General features: G+C 39.5%; 1 protein-coding gene across 4 annotated transcripts in view; it reads right to left on the minus strand.

The window, feature by feature from the left end:
• EML6 (EMAP like 6) overlaps positions 1-17610 on the minus strand; it is a 275731-nt gene that overhangs the window by 101784 nt on the left and 156337 nt on the right. For all 4 annotated transcript variants that reach the window (XR_013526605.1, XM_035272567.3, XM_078349319.1 and 1 more), the window contains 5 exons: positions 16894-17061; positions 12120-12226; positions 9132-9250; positions 6618-6804; positions 4212-4317 (listed from right to left, as the gene is read on the minus strand). Coding sequence is in view for 3 of the 4 variants with exons in the window: in XM_035272567.3 (XP_035128458.1) it covers positions 4212-4317; positions 6618-6804; positions 9132-9250; positions 12120-12226; positions 16894-17061 (687 nt within the window). In the remaining variant the exon portion in view is untranslated. The remainder of the gene's footprint in view (positions 1-4211; positions 4318-6617; positions 6805-9131; positions 9251-12119; positions 12227-16893; positions 17062-17610) is intronic.

The following is a 17610-nucleotide window of genomic DNA, read 5'->3' on the forward strand; positions in this document are numbered from 1 at the left end:
AGGTAATGTCCTGTCACATCTTTCCAGTCACAGCATGAATTATGGATGTTTGTGACACAGCCCAGAAATAATTCAAAGCCACTTAATGTCAACAGTAAAGGATAAGTAAAGGTTTTATTCAGATAACTGTAAGTCAGCCCCTCTAATCAGGGCTCATCAAAAATGCATAGGTTTTCTACTGAACACAGTGAAATCAAGTTAAGTCTTAGATATGCACATATGGAAATTGGTATTATTCCATAAAGGTCTTTAAAAAATTATATGGTTGATATTTAGGCTGGAAAATATTTATGTGGTTGACCTTTTCTATTTCTAATCTGGTTTTCTATTCATGTGGAAGCACTTTCCTCACTGCAAGCACGCAAGAAAAATGGTTCCCCTTTCCCAAGACAGTAATAAATACTGAGTTAAAACAGATTCTCAACTCAGATAAATTCATTCCTTCTTGTCCATGTAGCCCACAGTTACAAATTCTGTCCTAAGAAATGTCTTTTGTTTGCTTGTGCAAAGTGGCAAGTCATCTAAATCCTCACACATAACTCTGCTCATTTGTTGCCTAGTTTTCACATTGTTTGCCTGCTTTATATTTTCAGGACAACTTATTTTCCAAGAAACACGCACACTATCAGTAGGTGTCCACAAACCCTCCAAAATGAGCTGACTCCTAAGAGCTGGGCAGCGACAGCAGTACTGACTGAGGCACACAGGAGCACTAGCTAAATCATAACTGATGAGTGTGACCCTGCATTCACACTAGCACTGGCAAAGGAAAGGGGCAGGAGGTGACCTGACACCCGAGGAGAACTCCTGGCATGCCTCCTGCCTGCTGACAAACCCGGGTCTGGTGACTTTCGCAGTGGACCTTGGTTCTGCCTTGGGATCGGCCACTGTTGACTTTTACTCAGGCCACCTTACCAAACTTCAGGATCTCCATTCTCAGCATATAAAGTGGTGCAGGGGTTTAAGACTCAAATTATATTCTTATAACACAGACTAAATTCTCTATTTTATAGATAGAAATTAAACCAAAGAGGCCTCAGCTCACACTTTCAGGAGTCACCACAGGTTCCACCACCACTTTTTAGGAAGTTCTCAGTACTTTCTAAAACCATCAGATCCCTTTCTACCATTTATATACTGACATCCTACTTAACCTGTAAGACAAAAAGGTGAATTTTCATGATCAAAAACAACACATTTGCTGAAAAACGGGCTCTTTCCCCATGATTGTTATCTGGAGAATGGTGACTATATTGTTAAAATACTGAAATATAATTCTTATGCACAAAATATTTCATGTTTGGGAATTTATGTGCCCAAGATGGGAATTAGAAGCAGTTACAGAATCGAACTCCTCAGCTCCTCCAGAGTATCTGATTTCTCTATCCAGGCAATGATCTAAAGGCTGCCTCATGGAAAAAAGGTTTCTAAGCTCACTTTATTTCTTAATCTTTCTTCTATAAAACTAATAAGTCTGGAAGAAATGTTAGCTATCTGAAATGCAGAGACCACATTACTAGGTACCAGCTTACTGCTACCAACTCATCTCATAATTAATGTCTTTGATCTGTTAATCTCTTCCTCCAAAGGTATTTAAATAACACAAGCTAATTATTTTGATTTTGATTTTTAAAAACAGAAAATTAATCAACTCTACAGAAAAAAATAACTTAATGATTAAATTCTGTATTACTCTAAATTTCCTGCCACTTGTTTATATGCTAATACACATATTGCATATTTTCATTTGCAATCAGTGATAGTGTTTTGAGTTGAATTTTTTCTTTTTATCTTGATACATTGAAATGTGCATAAAATGCAGTCTTGGCACTTGTCATTTTGAATTACGGCTTTTTTATAATAAAAAGCCGTTTGCTAGAATTGAGACAATTTTCGGTGCTGCCAAAAGTATGAATGTATTGAATTCCCCATAGTCGTGTAAAACATTTAGCTATTGTTATTTATTTTTGCTACTTTAACAGGCATTTCACCACTCTTCTAAAGCATACTGATTAATATCATTACTTAAGTATAGACATATGTGTCTGCTAGCAAAATTAATTTTAGGAAAAAGGCAGTTTGACCACTGAGGAGAGCAACTATGGAGAATAAAAAGCAGAAGGAATTCATCCATATCTTTGAAATACAATCGTATTTGAACTAAAATTAAAATTTCCTGTTGGGTTTTACTGCACACCTATTTAAAAGTGCACGTCCATCAACCTTCTAGGAGTTTGGACTTTGTATTCACTGTTTATTGAGTGAATTACTGAGTGTGTTATTAAACTGGCACGTGGTATGTGGAGTCATTCTCTCTTCCTCAATACGTATGCCTTCTCCTACCTCACGTCACCAAAGTCTGAGCTGTTTAGCCTTGATTTTTACTAATAGTCACCGAAGGCATTGAATAACTTCTAACAATGATATAGCAGCTCAGATTTGTAGAGTAGTTTGTAGTATGTGAGAACATGCATGTTACAAAAACTAAAAACTGCCCCATGTTGCACTGGTCAGGCAATGAAGGTAGTTTTCACTCAAACGTGGCTTATAATGTAAAGTTCTCGTAGTAATAGGGAAAGGCAAGACGAAGTGCATTAAGCAGAACCTCATTTGTTCATTTAGTCGTATACCTCCACAACAGTCTGGCATGTGTAGTGGGAAGGAGAGAGACGGGCTCTGCTGCCAAGTGGTTACTGTGTGTGAAGCGTATGGAGATGCTGACACAAATACTACGTGCCACACGGACTCTGATGGGTGCCACAGGAGCAATGACAACAAAGGGCTAAGGGATGCCAAAAAAAGGACAGGTTATTTCTCCCTGTGAAGTTGGCAGAGAAAACTTCCAACTTGACCTTAAAGGAAGGCAGGACTTGAAAAGACAATGAGAACAGCATAAGCAAAGAACACAGGCAAAAGAAGGGCAAGACAGATGTAAAGGAGTTAGACATCCACAGTTAGACAGATGTAAAGGAGTTAGATATCCACAGTTAGACAGATGTAAAGGAGCACTAATGGGCTGGGGGGTGTGAGGTGAAAAATGCTGCTAAGGAAGGTTAAGGCCAGATCATGGAAGACCATGGATGTCACAAGAGCTCCACACTGAGTCAGCCAACCAAAGGGAATCCATGTAGTGGCAATGGTAACTATGCTTTTGGAAGACTCCAGAAGAGGGTAGGATGGACTGAGGAAGAGGGGATGGCATCAGAGACTAGCATGACTACCATGGCACAGATGAGAGGGAGTGAGGGCTTGAAGAGGGAGAGGAAGGAACAGGGAGAAAGCTCAGGCTTGTGGAGTCATGGAATTTAATATCTAATATTATACATGTTATCCTTACTAAGCACTTGAATAAAATTTAGAAAAAAATTACAAAATCAGCTTTCTGTAGAAAGTTTAGAATTTTTTCCCTATTGATCTAATTTCTACAGTCGAAATTAAAAATTTCTATGTAGAAATACTTTTTGTGATTGGCCCTTATTCTCAAATGCTAGCTTAAAGAAAACTTACTCTAAAGAAAATTATTTTCATCAGTTATTTTTTATGACACTATGTTCAATTTTAAATTAAGGAAATGAAAACGTCAGTTCTATTTTTTCAGCATAAAAGTTACTTCCCAAATACCAACGTTGTTGTCAAGTGGCCCTCTGCGGAGAATGCAGCCTTCTCTCGAGTTCCTTGTATTTTAAATCAGAAGTGATGTGCTCCCACTTATTTGGAGAGATGAAATTGATGTTCTGAGTCACTGCCAGACATTTGCAACTAAATCAACAGCAACAGCTGCTCTGGATTTCAAATTGCTCAAGCAAATACAGAACACAGTGTGAGCTCTGGGTAATGACTTGGGAGAGAGGAAACAAGGAAGATGGGAAGGGATGTATAATCTAAAGGCCACATTTTTTGGTGAGGTATTCTCATGTACGATTCCCAGTCTAAGAGTAGGTAGCATTTAGATACAAGGGCATGCATTTCAATACAAACAGAACAACTAAGTGACAGGATGTTTAAGTACACACACAAACGCGCTCTCTCTCTCTCTCTTTCTCTGTCTCTCAAGCGCTCTCTCTCTCTCTCTCTCTCTCTTTCTCTCTGTCTCTCAAGCGTTCTCTCTCTCTCTCTCTCTCTCTCTCTCTCTCTCTCTCTCTCTTTCTCTCTGTCTCTCACGCTCTCTCTCTCTAAATGTAGAACCATCTGTCAATGACTCTGGGCCTTACCTGAAAAATCAAGTGCACACACGCCTCTCTGATGTTGGCCTTTCAATAGCGACAAACATTTTAGAGTTTGTGTGTCCCACACATGAATAGCAGCATCTCTTCCAACCTTAAATGAGAGGATGAGTGTTATTAACTACTAATAAGTTATACTAACAATGATTTTATTCCTTAGAGTCAAACACTGCTCAGAAACCAAGATAAACCCATTCGGAGACTAGGAGGAGCCTAGGAAATCATCTGGTACAACTCATTTATTTTTGAGATGAGGAAACTGTGACATTGTGTCTCTAAGAGGCTTGTCTTGGCCGTCAGGTAGAGTTCCAGCAGAGCCTAACCTGATGCTGAGCATTGAAGGCTAATTCAAATGTCCACCGTGCCTTGTTTTCATCAGTTACTTCTACCATTCCCTCTCCTGCCTTCTCAGTTTGACACAAGATTCTGCTGCTTAGTCCAGGAAGTCACCTGTACCTTGATGCTCTCCAGAGTTATTTTACCCATTCTCAATTATGCTACCCACCAGAAGGAGGCCTCATCCACACTTCTGTCCCTGGGAAATGAAATTTTCATGGCATAACTATCTTTCATTAAGGTGGATTATCTTTGCAGGGATACAAGCTTCTAACACACGAATCCCCAACAATGAAGAAAATTGTAATAGTACAGTGGTTTTCTCACTTGTAATATGCAGTGGGGAGAAACCTGTTGTGTATGATAACTTTAAAATTAAAAATGGGAGATAAAGCTCTAGGCATAATTGAGCAGCATTGGGCCACTCCTAGAGGTCTGTGGGGCCCAGTCTCCTGCAGGTGGCTGCTGGAATACTGTTTGCCACTGGTTTACCTTCCATCAGATACAGTATTGAGAGCAGTATCTCCTCAGGGGTTTATGTAAAAAAACCAATGTCTGGCTTTTACTTTAAAAAAAAAAGGGGGCTATTAAATACACATGAATCAAGCACCATCTGTTTATAAGACAGACAAAAAAATAAGGGTAAGTGAACAAGCAAAGCAATGATCAATTACTTGTAGAACCTAATAACATCAGCTAACACAACAGGTCTCTAATTTTCAGTTGGAGGGCCAGCAAATTCATGTATAAACCAATGGCAGGCCCTTACCCTTCAGAGGATTGTAACCCTTTAAAAAACAGTTTAAAAGCTATAGATCCCTTTTCCCCCAAAATACCCCTTTTTAGGGGTTGACTCCCCTCCTGCTCTCATTTTCTTTCGTGGATTTCATGAACCCCAGGTTATGAACTCTGTTCAAAGGCTTTACCACCTGCATGTCAAGTTTCAGGAAAAGGGTTTGTTTCATGTTAACCTGACATTATACCAAGAATTTCTTCTTAGAATTTGTCACTTAGGTAGTCAATACCAGTTAAGCATTATCTGCAATTAAACACTCACGATAAAAGAAACTAAACAAAAATATAATCTATATATTTGAGGAAAAGAAAAAACTAAAAATACTTTTGACAATATTACTCTTTAGCCATCAAGGTAATACATTCAAGTTAAACAGTCTTTGTTTAATAAATTAACTATTACTTTTCTCTTTCCACCCCCATATGATTGTAGAGGGTCCCTGTTTATAGCAGCTTTTTCAATTACAGACTCAATCTAAGGTTTAGGCATTTCAAAAAAAGTTCAGATAAAATTCAGTGTTTTTTATAAGGCTAAAATACAAATTAGTCAAAATTCTGATGGTTTTAAGTCTTACAAAAATAATTATACTCTAGATGTTATAGTATTTTTAAATGGTTCATTCAATATGTATACATATTTTTTTGAGACAGAGTCTCTTTCTGTCACCAGGCTGGAGTGCAGTGGTACAATCTTGGCTCAAGTGCAACCTCCACCCAGCCCCCCAGGTTAAAATGATTTTTCTGCTTCAGTCTCCCTAGTACCTGGGACTACAGGTGTATGCCACCATAGCCAGCTATTTTTTGTATTTTCAGTAGAGACAGGGTTTCACCATGTTGGCCAGGCTGGTCTCAAACTCCTGACCTCCTGATCTGCCTGCCTCAGCCTCCCAAAGTCCTGGGATTAAAGGCATGAGCCATTACACCCGGCTAGTATTTATTGAGTACCTAGGATATACTAAGTCCTGGGCACACAGTGAGGAAATATAAAAAGCTGCTCCCTGACAAAACTTGCACTATTTTAGTTTTAGCTGGTCCCATTCATGTATCTCATCATTCCAGGAAAAGAACTCCTCAGAGGTCTCCCAGTAGCACTAGAACACTTTGGTTGATTCTGCCATCATCATGGAATGATCCAATGTTCACTCAACCTTCACCTTCCTAACTCATGTTTATTTCTACCAAGTATTTCTTAAATTTCTAATATGTAAACTGGTTTAAAAATTCTCTTTTTGGCTAGGCCCCAGTTTTACAGGAGATACGTACCTGCCCAGTAGCCACATAGTCCTTCACTGGATGGATGGTCAGACTAAGAATGTCATCATCGTGCCCCAGGTACAGTCTCTGGGAGTGCTGCTGCCGGTTATACACAACAGCAACTGCAGCAATGTGGTAGACTACTTCTCCAGCTTGTGTGTAGAACAGATTGTTTCTACAGTCGTAGCCTCTATAACTAAAGCACAGGTCCGAGAAATGCACAGTGGTTGAACAAACAGCCAACACCTGGGGCGGAAGGTGTCAGATGCAAGGCTAACATATTGGCGTGAACACGTACAAGTGGAACCCCAGGTGTCACACAGGACAGCAATGTGATATGTGGCTGTCTGAGGGCATGAGATGACTTTCAAAGAGGCACATGGACACTGACCATTGTAACAGAATCTGTTCCCAAATCCTCAGCTATTGTGTGCACTTTTTCATAAAAATGATCATCTGAGAACACATCTGTGATGAGGTTCATGTATTCCCTTCCCAATCTCCCCTCTCAGAAACACCTTACTCCTACTGTAGAAAGCCATTCCTCTCCTCCATCTAAAATCCTACGACCGTTTATTACTCTGGAGCATAGACCCTTCCAGGGACACCAAAACAAAGTAAGAATTCAAAATACAAGCAAGGATGTCGAAAGAAAACAACTCTAATGACTGGCTAAGAAATCCTGCAAATCAAGGGATTTCCAATTCTTTGCTTTCAACAAAATTGTACAGAGACTTAATGGAATTATTAGCTGAAAGATCATCATTTTGTGATATATCAAAATTAAATATGACTTTTTTGGCCTATCACAGGAGTTTGAAGAATTGAGTAAAATCGCTATTATAAAATTGCCTCCACTCTTACCTACTTTAAAGAGAATTAACTTTCTTAGTGCTTACATCTATTAAAAAAATGCAAACTGGGAATACTCTCAATGCTTAATTTTACTACATTCTAACAATAAGTAATATACATGCACCAATTTTGCAATTGAAAACCAATCCACTGTATTAAAATAATTTCCAATAAAAGTTTTCTGTGCTTAATAATTATATGTCACAATTAGTAATACATTTATGTTGATTTAGTCAATTTTTACTAATAATTATAATCCAATCAAAGAAATGGTTAATGGAGCAGCACTATCTAATAGAAAGAATAACATGATCCTAAGTAATTAAAAATTTGTTAGTTGCCACATTAGAAAAAAATGAAACCAAATTTGAGTAACATTTTTAAATCCAGTACACATCTAAGACATTACTATGTCAACATGTAATCAATATAAAAGCTTGTAAGATATTTTACATTCCTCTTTTCATAGTAAGTCTTCAAAAACTTGGTGTGCATTTTACAGACAGAGCACATCTTTTCTCAGAATAGCCGTATGTATTTTAAGTGTTCGGTGGCCATGTGTGTGGCTGGTGGATACTGTATTGGGCTGCGGTAGAGTCTTATGTTCCCAGAAAATAATTTTTTTTTCTTGCAGAGGGTATGATATAGTGATAAAGAACTCTCAAGCATAAAAACATTATGTTAGGGTAAAATCTTATGGAAAAATCAGAATGGAGATAGGAGCTTATGTAGAAATATGAATGATGTAAAATATCCTCCTGTTATAGAAGGATTTGTTCATGTATTTTTTTCACCTTTTAAGACAGGGTCTCCCTCTGTTAGCCAGGCTGGAGTGTACTGGCAAGATCGTGGCTCACTGCAGCCTAGACCTTCCCCTCTCAGGCGATTCCCCAACCTCAGCCTCCTGGATAGCTGGGACTAGAGGTGCATGTCACCGCATCTGGCTAGGTTTTGTAGAGATGAGACTTCACCATGTTGCCCAGGCTGGTCTAGAGCTCCTGGGCTCAAGTGTTCCACCTGCCTCAGCCTCCCAAAGTGCTGGGATTACAGGGATGAGCTGCTGTGTTTTGCCACACATATTTTTTAAGTTGATGATAGTGAGAATCAAATATTTATGGCATTTAGGTTCCTTTGCATCCACTTAAAGGACTGATGTATTCAAAATACAGATATAGTCTTCTCAACCATTTAAAGTTACACTAAAAAGTTTTAGTTGTCTACTTAAAATATGCAAGGGTGCATATAATTTTACAAAATTCAAAGTTATTTTGGGCACATGTGCAAAAAACATTTGAAGAAAATGCTGTCCTATGGTGGAGCCAGTGAACAGAACAAGGGATTAGAGGAAGGAGAAAGAGGAAGTGAAGATGGTGATGAGAAAAAAATACAGCAGCAATGAGCAGCAGTAGTCTTGATGTCATGGAATCACATGAAGTCTGAGAAATCTAGAGACAATCACATTGTGATGGCCAAAGAACGTCAACGAGAAAACTGGACAGAGAGTCATACTTTAAAAAGCAACCATAGGTACAAGTACACGTTGCAGGGAAGAGCTAGCCTGAAGGAGGACGACACTGAGGAGAGGGGACCCCTAAAGCCTGGTGCTAAGGCTGGTGACAGCCAGGCAGAGAGAAGAACACGCACGGGTGCTCACGACAGACCACCCACCCGTGTATGAACTGGAGTTTCAAGCTGTCCTCGGGAGCCTTTTCTCGTTTGAGGAAGGGCACTACGTGGTTTTTCTCTTTACTTTGTTGCTTTAGCTGAGGTAGATCTTCTTTGTAAACCTTAAAGTACAACAGAAACATCTGGGTGAGATGCCTTTCATCGGGTTCCACAAACATCAGTATCTCGGCATTCTTGTAAAATCTTTACTTGCTTCAATACAATGTTTTGGAAAACATAAGACACAAGACTGAATATTACTTTTTCCTAATGAACAAAACTAATATGACATTTTTTAAAATAATTGGGATTTTAAAATAATCTGTCTTGATTTGTTACTGTTTTCTTAACATCTAAATATAGATTAGTAAATTTTAAAGGAAATTAAATATCAGTAAAATATAAATAAAATATTTTATTTTTTCTAAGGCCAGAAATCTCTTGCTGATTCTGAGATTTGAAAAATGTGGACCTCAGGAGTCATGACGATTTCCTCCTAAAATCCCTCTTTGGAATTACATTCCCTTCATAACTTCATGCATCATAACAGATCTGAGATACACAGCAAAGATCAATCTTGGTCTAACTTGGGACCTAAAATGTGCTGCTCATTGTACCATTTAAATGTACATAAAACTCAATCTGTTTTTTACTATGTATTTACACTTTACTACCAAGAAATGTCCATTTAACATGTGGAAAATGAAATCCAATCTAGTAATAATTTCTCATCTTAAGTTTTTACCTAATCAAACTATTTTTAAAAATCATAAAATATAAGGTCCCTGTTTAGGATTTGATCAAAAGTCATTTTTAAAAAGTCAGAAGAAATCTCACTACTGTTTTGTCTACTACAGATGCAATTAACTAAGGTTCTAGAATCTAAAGATAATTATTCATCTGAATTCATGACGTTTTCATCAGTTCACCAAAGATTTACTTTAGAGCAATGAATTCCAGTCTTGGTATTTCTACCGTTTAAATAGGTCTTACAACCTCTGTGGGCCTCAAATTCTTATCTGCACAATTGAGTCTAAAAATCCCTGTTCAGGAATATTGTGAATGTAAATCACATACTGGTGAAAGCATTGGAAAGTGAAACATGAGGGAGAATATACAGGTTGAGTATTCCTTATTTGAAATGTTTAGAATCAGAAGTGTTTCAGATTTCAGGTTTCTTCAGAGCTTGGAATATACTTCAGAGCTTGGAATATATGCATTATACTTACTGGTTGAGCATTCCAAATCCAAACCAAAATACAAACTGCTCCAGTGCACATTTCCTTTGAGCATCATACTGGTACTTATGAAGTTTTAAATTTTGGAGAATTCGGATTCGGAATATTCAACCTATTTAAGTTGTAGGCATGAATTTTATGTCTACCTTTTCACTCTTTTATTTATTTTTCTTAGAGACAGGATCTTGCTCTGTCACCCAGACTGGAGTACAGTGGTATGATCATGGCTCACTGTAGCCTCAAACTCCTGGGCTCAGGCAATCCTCCCACCTCAGCTTCCTGAGTAGTTGGGATTAGAGGCACATGCCCAGCTGTTTTTTTTGTTTTGTTTTGTAGATACAGAGACTATGTTAACTAGGCTGGTCTCAAACTTCTAGCCACAAGTGACTCTCCCACCTCATCCTCCCAAAGCATCAGGATTACAGGAATCAGCCACTGCGCTTGGTTCCTTTTCATTCTTCTACTGGCATCATTTTATTAAACAAATCCTTCCCAATTAAAGATTTCTTTTCCTAAATTTTGTGTGCATTCTGTTTAAATTTTATTATCTCCTGATACCAGAGTATAATATTGTTTAGTGTCTGCATAATATTTCCACATTAATAATTTCCTTTCAGGCAAGATCGAGTATGTTCAGGGTTGTATGGCCACAGACAATCTCTCTTGGGGTTCATTTTAGGAGTCATATTGCATAATACAATGTGTCAATAAACAGTCAAGCTGATTTAGTCATGGGGTTGACCCAAAACCATTAGACTGTCTTGGTACAAATCCAATTTTTCAATCCAATGAGTGATGATTATGGGCTGAAAAATATTCCAATTTAGTGCTTATATAAAGGCAAACCAAGTAGTGCATAGAATGTGCACTTTGGAGAGAAGCCTAGATAAGCAATGTTATCCTAATACTACAAGTGAAATGGACCTGGGCAAAATACTCAACTTCTCTCAATACATGGTGGCTGCCATAGCCCTATATCCTAAATCTCCACTGGCAACACTGACAGTTGATGTATCTGAAATTTGAAGTTCTATTCATTCCACATTCATGTACAGAATCTACTTCACATACCTTTGGTAAGTGACAAGGAAGAAAAAGAGAACCCCCATGGTTACTGCCATAACAAGGCGGTATGTGTTCCGATCCCTCTGAGGGACTGCTTGAACACTCACTGTTCAGTGCTAAAATGATATGTCAACTTCCAAAACAAATTGAAGGCAACTGACCAACTTTTCTACTAGAGGTAATATCTGACTGCAGAGATTAATACACATTTGACCTTTTACTTTAAATGGATAATTACTTTAATTAAATGGATAATGGTTGCAGTAAGTTAATAGAAAAACTGGGCTAACAAGCTCACAAGCAAATCACCATGCCTCCAGCGTATCCATCCTTGTAAAGAAAACACATGCTTTCATAACCTGCTAAGAAAGTGAAAAAAGACCTACGGCTACCTTGCACATTTTTCTTCAAAAAAGTATTTTCAGTTTCAGGTGCTAGGGAGGCAAAAAGCCCAAATACCCAGGGTTGAGTTTTGAAACTGCAATTACGTTCCACTGAAATAAATTTTAATGGTGTGAATGGGAAAACACTTTGGTTTTATCCTGCACTTAAAGGCACAAAGTAGACTATTTTTCTTGTTTTTGCATTAATTCTCTTTGTCTACGTATGAGTCATTATTAGTGCAATGTCCAAATCCAATGAGATCCCGTTCTGGGTTACAAATTTTCATTGCTCCCCGCTTACTGACCTGGCGATCATAATTGATTTGAGTTTCTTGCTCAATATCAGAGTCCAATTCGGGCACATCAGATAAATCTGAATCAGATTCTTCACTGTAGGAATCAGTTCCGCCTTCTGCAGAGAAACAACCCATTAGAAACAAGCAAAAATTCTGAGACTCTGAGCAGCTGAAATTACCTCAAATATTTTTCCTTTTATGCCAGCAAAGTAAATAAAAACTATACCATAGTATTCATTTACTATATATTGTGAAAACATCTTTCTTTCATCTTTTGGTTTAGTTCAGCCCACCCTTCACTCCTTTCAGAAACATTAACAGACTAGGGAAACTTCCTTTTCCACACCACTCACTAGGCAGACAAAACCCATTTATACTTTTTTTGAGACAGGGTCTGTCTCCCAGGCTGGAGTGCAGTGGCACAATCTCAGCTCACTATAACCTCTGCCTCCGGGGCTCAAGCAATCCTCCCACCTTGGCCTCCTGGCAGCTGGGACTATAGGTGCACACCACCATGCCCAGCTATTTTTTAAAATTTTATTTGCAGGGACAGGGTTTTGCCATGCTGCCCAGGTTGGTCATTTACACATTTCTATTAGATAGTAGAAACCTGGGTTTTCAACTTTGCTTTGTAAAATAGCAGGTTTTGTTTTTTGGTTTTTTTTTGAGATGGAGTCTCGCTCTGTAGCCTAGGCTGGAGTGCAGTGGCTCGATCTCAGCTCACTGCAACCTCCCCCTCCCTGGTCGCAATTCAAGCAATTCTCCTACCTCAGCCTCCCAGGTAGCTGTGATTATAGGCATGAGCCACCATGCCCAGCTAATTTTTGTAATTTTTAGTAGAGACGGGGTTACACCATGTTGGCCAGTCTGGTCTTGAACTCCTGACCTCATGATCCGACCGCCTCAGCTTCCCAAAGTGCTGGGATTACAGGCATGAGTCATCGCACCTGGCCCAAAATGAGCAGGTTTTATAAACGGAAAGGCTGGGGCAAAAATAAATGCAACCATTTACTTCAATACAGATCCTCTTGAGCCTTTTAACATGCCCACTGAGTGTTGCTAATTGTCATGGCCCAAACCACTGCAGAACTCTTCCCAACATTTATTCATATAGTCTTTCATTTTATCACCTGCTCATCCCTGCTGACATCAGACTGGATATAAATGAAAAGATATATATATATGTCTGTATATATGTCCATTGAATGGGAACACATAGGCCCCAGCCATGAACCATTCCTTGAGCCCCATTCTGAAGGCCACTTCCATTTCAAAGGTTACCCTGTCCCCCTACAGCCTGACTGAGCAGACCCTCTGCCTGTTACAATTGTCCTAAGGAAGCTGAAATGTATTCTCTCCTGCTATCCCCCAAGGTTAATTCTTCACATAAACCTTAGACCTTCAACATGCACTTGGGAAATCTGCTGATGGTTTTATAGAGGTTTCCTTAAACCTCTATAGAGTTTAAGGTGTGATGATTCTCTTTCCACTTACTATTTTCAATACTCTGCCTCTAACTTTAGATAATTTGATGAAGATGTTCTTGGGGTACATCTTTTTATATTCACTTTACATGGTGTCCTTTGTGCTTCCTAGATTTGGCTTATTTTTTTCCCTAGGCATGGAAATTTTTCTGCCATTATTTCTTTGAACAAGTTTTCTGCCCATCTCTCTCTTCTCTTTTTGGCATGTTGGTAACACGTAACTTGCTGGACCACCGTAAGTCTCTAAACTCTCTTTACTCTTTTTTGTTTCTGAGATTGGATGATTTCCAGTAATCTGGCTTTAAGCTCACTGTTCCTTTCTTCTGCCTAATCTAGTCTGCTGTTGAACCTCTCTATTGAATTTTGCAGTTCAGTTACAGTATTCTTCAGAGAAAGTTTTTTGTTGTTGTTTTTGGTTTTTTGAGATGGAGTCATGTTCTATCACCCAGGCTGGAGTGTGGTGGCACAATCTTGGCTCACTACAAACTCTGCCTCCCGAGTTCAAACAATTCTCCTGCCTCAGCCTTCTTTGCAGATGGGATTACAGATGTGGGCCACCACACTCGCTAATTTTTGTATTTAGTAGAGACAGGGTTTTACCATGTTGGCCAGGCTGGTGTTCAAACTCCTGACCTCAAGTAATCCACCTGCCTGGGCCTCCCAAAGTGCTGAGATTATAGTTATGAGCCACCGCACCCAGACCATCTTCAGAGAAAATATTTTAAAAGTACCAAAATTTATTGGGTACTTTTAAAAAACACTTTCTATCTCTGAAGTTCTCAATTTGTTCTAGTATTGCTCTCTTGACCTCATTGAGGGTTTGTATACTATTATTTGGAATTCCCTGTTGGGTAAATCACATCTCTCTACTTCACTGGGGTTGCTTTCTGAGAGATCTTGTTCTTTTATTGGGAATTTCATTTCTTCATTGTCGTTGACACTCTGTGTTGGTTTCTATGCATTAGATTTAAAAAAAAAAAAAAAAAAAAAAAAAAGCTCCTTCTCCTTGTCTTGTCAGAGTGGCCTTGTATAGAAGAAGGATCTCACCAATCTGACTGGCCAATGGTTTTAATCTGTGTGTTTGTCCAGACTACTGTTGTGGTGGCCCCAGAGCTTAAAATCTGCCATGTCCTGTTGGTACCACAAGACTGTAAAGGTAGAAGACATTAGACTCCCTTGATGTAGCTGGAAGGGTTGGGGTATGGGCTCTGTGTTTCAATTCCTTCTGTCCTCACAGTGAAGTAAGCACAGCCATTTACTGCTTACTTTTTCTGCACTAAGCCAAGGAGGGAATCTGTGGCAAATGCCCGTACTCACATTTAGGCTGTACCCTCTGATCCTGGGGAGTCAGATCGTGAAGTGGCCCACTGTACCTCTGCTTCTTCAATTTCTGTGGTCTAAGTCCACTCAGGAATGCAAAGCCCCATCAATTTCCAGAGCTAGGTAACTGAGGAGACAATCCTGTGGGTAGGAGCTATATAAGGTTTGGCACTTGGTATATGGCCAAACTTTTTCCAGGAAGTACAGGTAGGCTCAGATTTATCACTGGAGTGAGCCAGAGCAAAGGCTCATGAAGTGCTAATCTCTGGCTGCTGGAAGGCTGTTGTATGTTTGCCCTGTTAGCTCCATGATGCAAGTCATTAGATGGCAGGCCATAAAATGCCATTGAAAGTGTGTGCGATACAAATGGGAGTTGCACATTCCCAACTTTTTTCTGCACTGCTCACAGGTGATGTAGCTCCTGGAAGTATTTGTAAACCCATTTAAGACCACCTCTTTGTTCTGTGATATAGGAAGACAAGAATATTCCTAGTCCCTTCTGCTCCCAGAGCAAAAAGCTTTAGGATGGAGCCCTCTAGGAGGGAGCTGTGAAAGTTGGGCATTCAACGCATGGCATAAACCCCACCTGGGAATAAATGAGGAGGTGCATTCTTAGAGTCCTTCTCATCACTGCTTCTAAGGGAAGAAGCTCCTGGAAGTGCCTCCAGGTCCATATAAAACTTCCACTTTTCTCTATGAACTAGACAGACACTCATATACTTTGTCCTCTCTGCTCCCAGAAGTGGGAGGTTTAGGATGCAGTTCCTTGAGTGGAAGCTATAAAAGTCGGGGAGCTCACTGTGTAGACAAACTCCTTCCGAAGGATTTTTTTTGTTTTGAGACGGAGTCTCACTCTGTCACCAGGCTGGAGTGCAGTGGCATCATCACAGCTCACTGCAACTTCCACCTCCCTGGTTCAAGTGGTTCTCCTGCCTCGGCCTCCCTAGTTGCTGGGACTACAGGTACACGTCACCACGCCCAGCTAACTTTTGTATTTTTAGTAGAGATGGGGTTTCACCATGTTGGCCAGGATGGTCTTGATCACTTGACCTTGTGATCCACCTGCCTCGGCCTCCCCAAGTGCTGGGATTATAGGTTTGACCTCCAAAGAATATTATTAGACCTGGAGTTATCACTGAGATGTGTGATGAGAAGAGACTCCGAGGTAGCAGTCTGTTTCTCATGCTCCCTCTAACTCCCTGTTGCATATTAGTTAGAAGCCAAGCTGCCAAGTAGCCTCTGGAAGTGTGTCATAAACCCCTTCTAGGGAGAAACTGGGTTGCCTTTTTTTAGCCCCTTCTCAGAACTGCTCCCAGGGGATGAAGCCTCTGGAAGGCCTGCACACTTGTATCAAACTGAGGCTTCTTTCCTGTGGTTTAGAGACTCCCAAATGCCTAATGCCCTCCACTCCCAGAGCTGGTGAAAGAAGAGTCAATCCATGGGGAACCTAGAGTTAGGGCACTATGTGTGAGGTCCAAACTCTTCTCTCCACAGGGAGAAGCTGAGTGGTAAGGATTCCTGTCCTGATTTCATGAAGCAGTGCTCAGGGCCAGGTTCCTGCCAGAGTGTGCCTCAGCTTTTCATACCTACCCAATGCGGATGTTATTTCAGTTGCCTGGTAAGTAGGAGTTTCTCAACTTGTATACTATCTCTTGGAGGGAAATGACCTGCGAATCAATGTTTATTTGGTGTCCATGAGTGGAGGGAATGTCAGGAGCTTCCTAGTCTGATGCTGCTGACACCACATTGCTGATGTCACATTGCTGACGTCCCACTGCATTTGGTATAGCAATATCCTTTGAAGAAAATTATCCCACTAGCCCATATTTAAAGTTTTTTCTTTTCTTAAAATTTTAGGACTACAAAAATCAATTTTCCAAAATTGCTTAAACTCCTTATCTATAGAATACATGTTAGATCATTCTTTGAAATGCTTATTTAAAAATAAAATGATGTTAAGAAATTATTGCTGGATTTACCTTGGGGTGCGGTTTCCAGCATGCCGTTGCTGACACCTTCTGGAATGAACCTCCACTGGAAAACCGAGTGATCAGCCCCTCCTGTGCTCAGCACCCACTGAAAGTCATGGGACCAGCGGACATTTGTGACATGTGCAGAATGGCCCACGTACTTTCTAAATCTGGCTCCTGAAAGAATATTTTTTGAGAGAATTAATTATGAAAAAAGAATCGTTCATTAATTTAAAAAACCCCCACTCCTATTCATGTCGAAGAGTAAAATGTTTAAATATATCCAAAAATGATGTTCAATTTTACATATAACATATAAGCAAATGCTCCAAAAGATATGTCAATTATTCCAATATGCAATAAGCTAAAAATAGGTCTTAAAATGTAAGCTCTTGGGCTTACATTTTAACAGGTTCAGAACACATCTGAACCTGTTCCATATGCTGCCTATTGCTTCACTGATTCTGAAAATAAATGACAGAGAATGAACATCTTACACATCCTTATTTAAATGCAAGATAAAACAGGCAATCCTTTGCAACAGGGAAACAGAAAATAATTCTATGGAAATAAAATTGTTTGGAGAATCATTTCCTCCCCCTTAAACTGGTTGCTTTACTTAGTGAACATTAACCCCAAGGCAGTGAGTGCAATAGAAAAAGCTACTTGAAGTGATATTTGTGGGTGAACTACAGTAGTAAGTCCTTCAGCATATGCTCAGTACAC

This window comes from Callithrix jacchus, chromosome 14 (assembly GCF_049354715.1).
Source record: "Callithrix jacchus isolate 240 chromosome 14, calJac240_pri, whole genome shotgun sequence".
NCBI classification, from domain to species: Eukaryota; Metazoa; Chordata; class Mammalia; order Primates; family Cebidae; genus Callithrix; species Callithrix jacchus.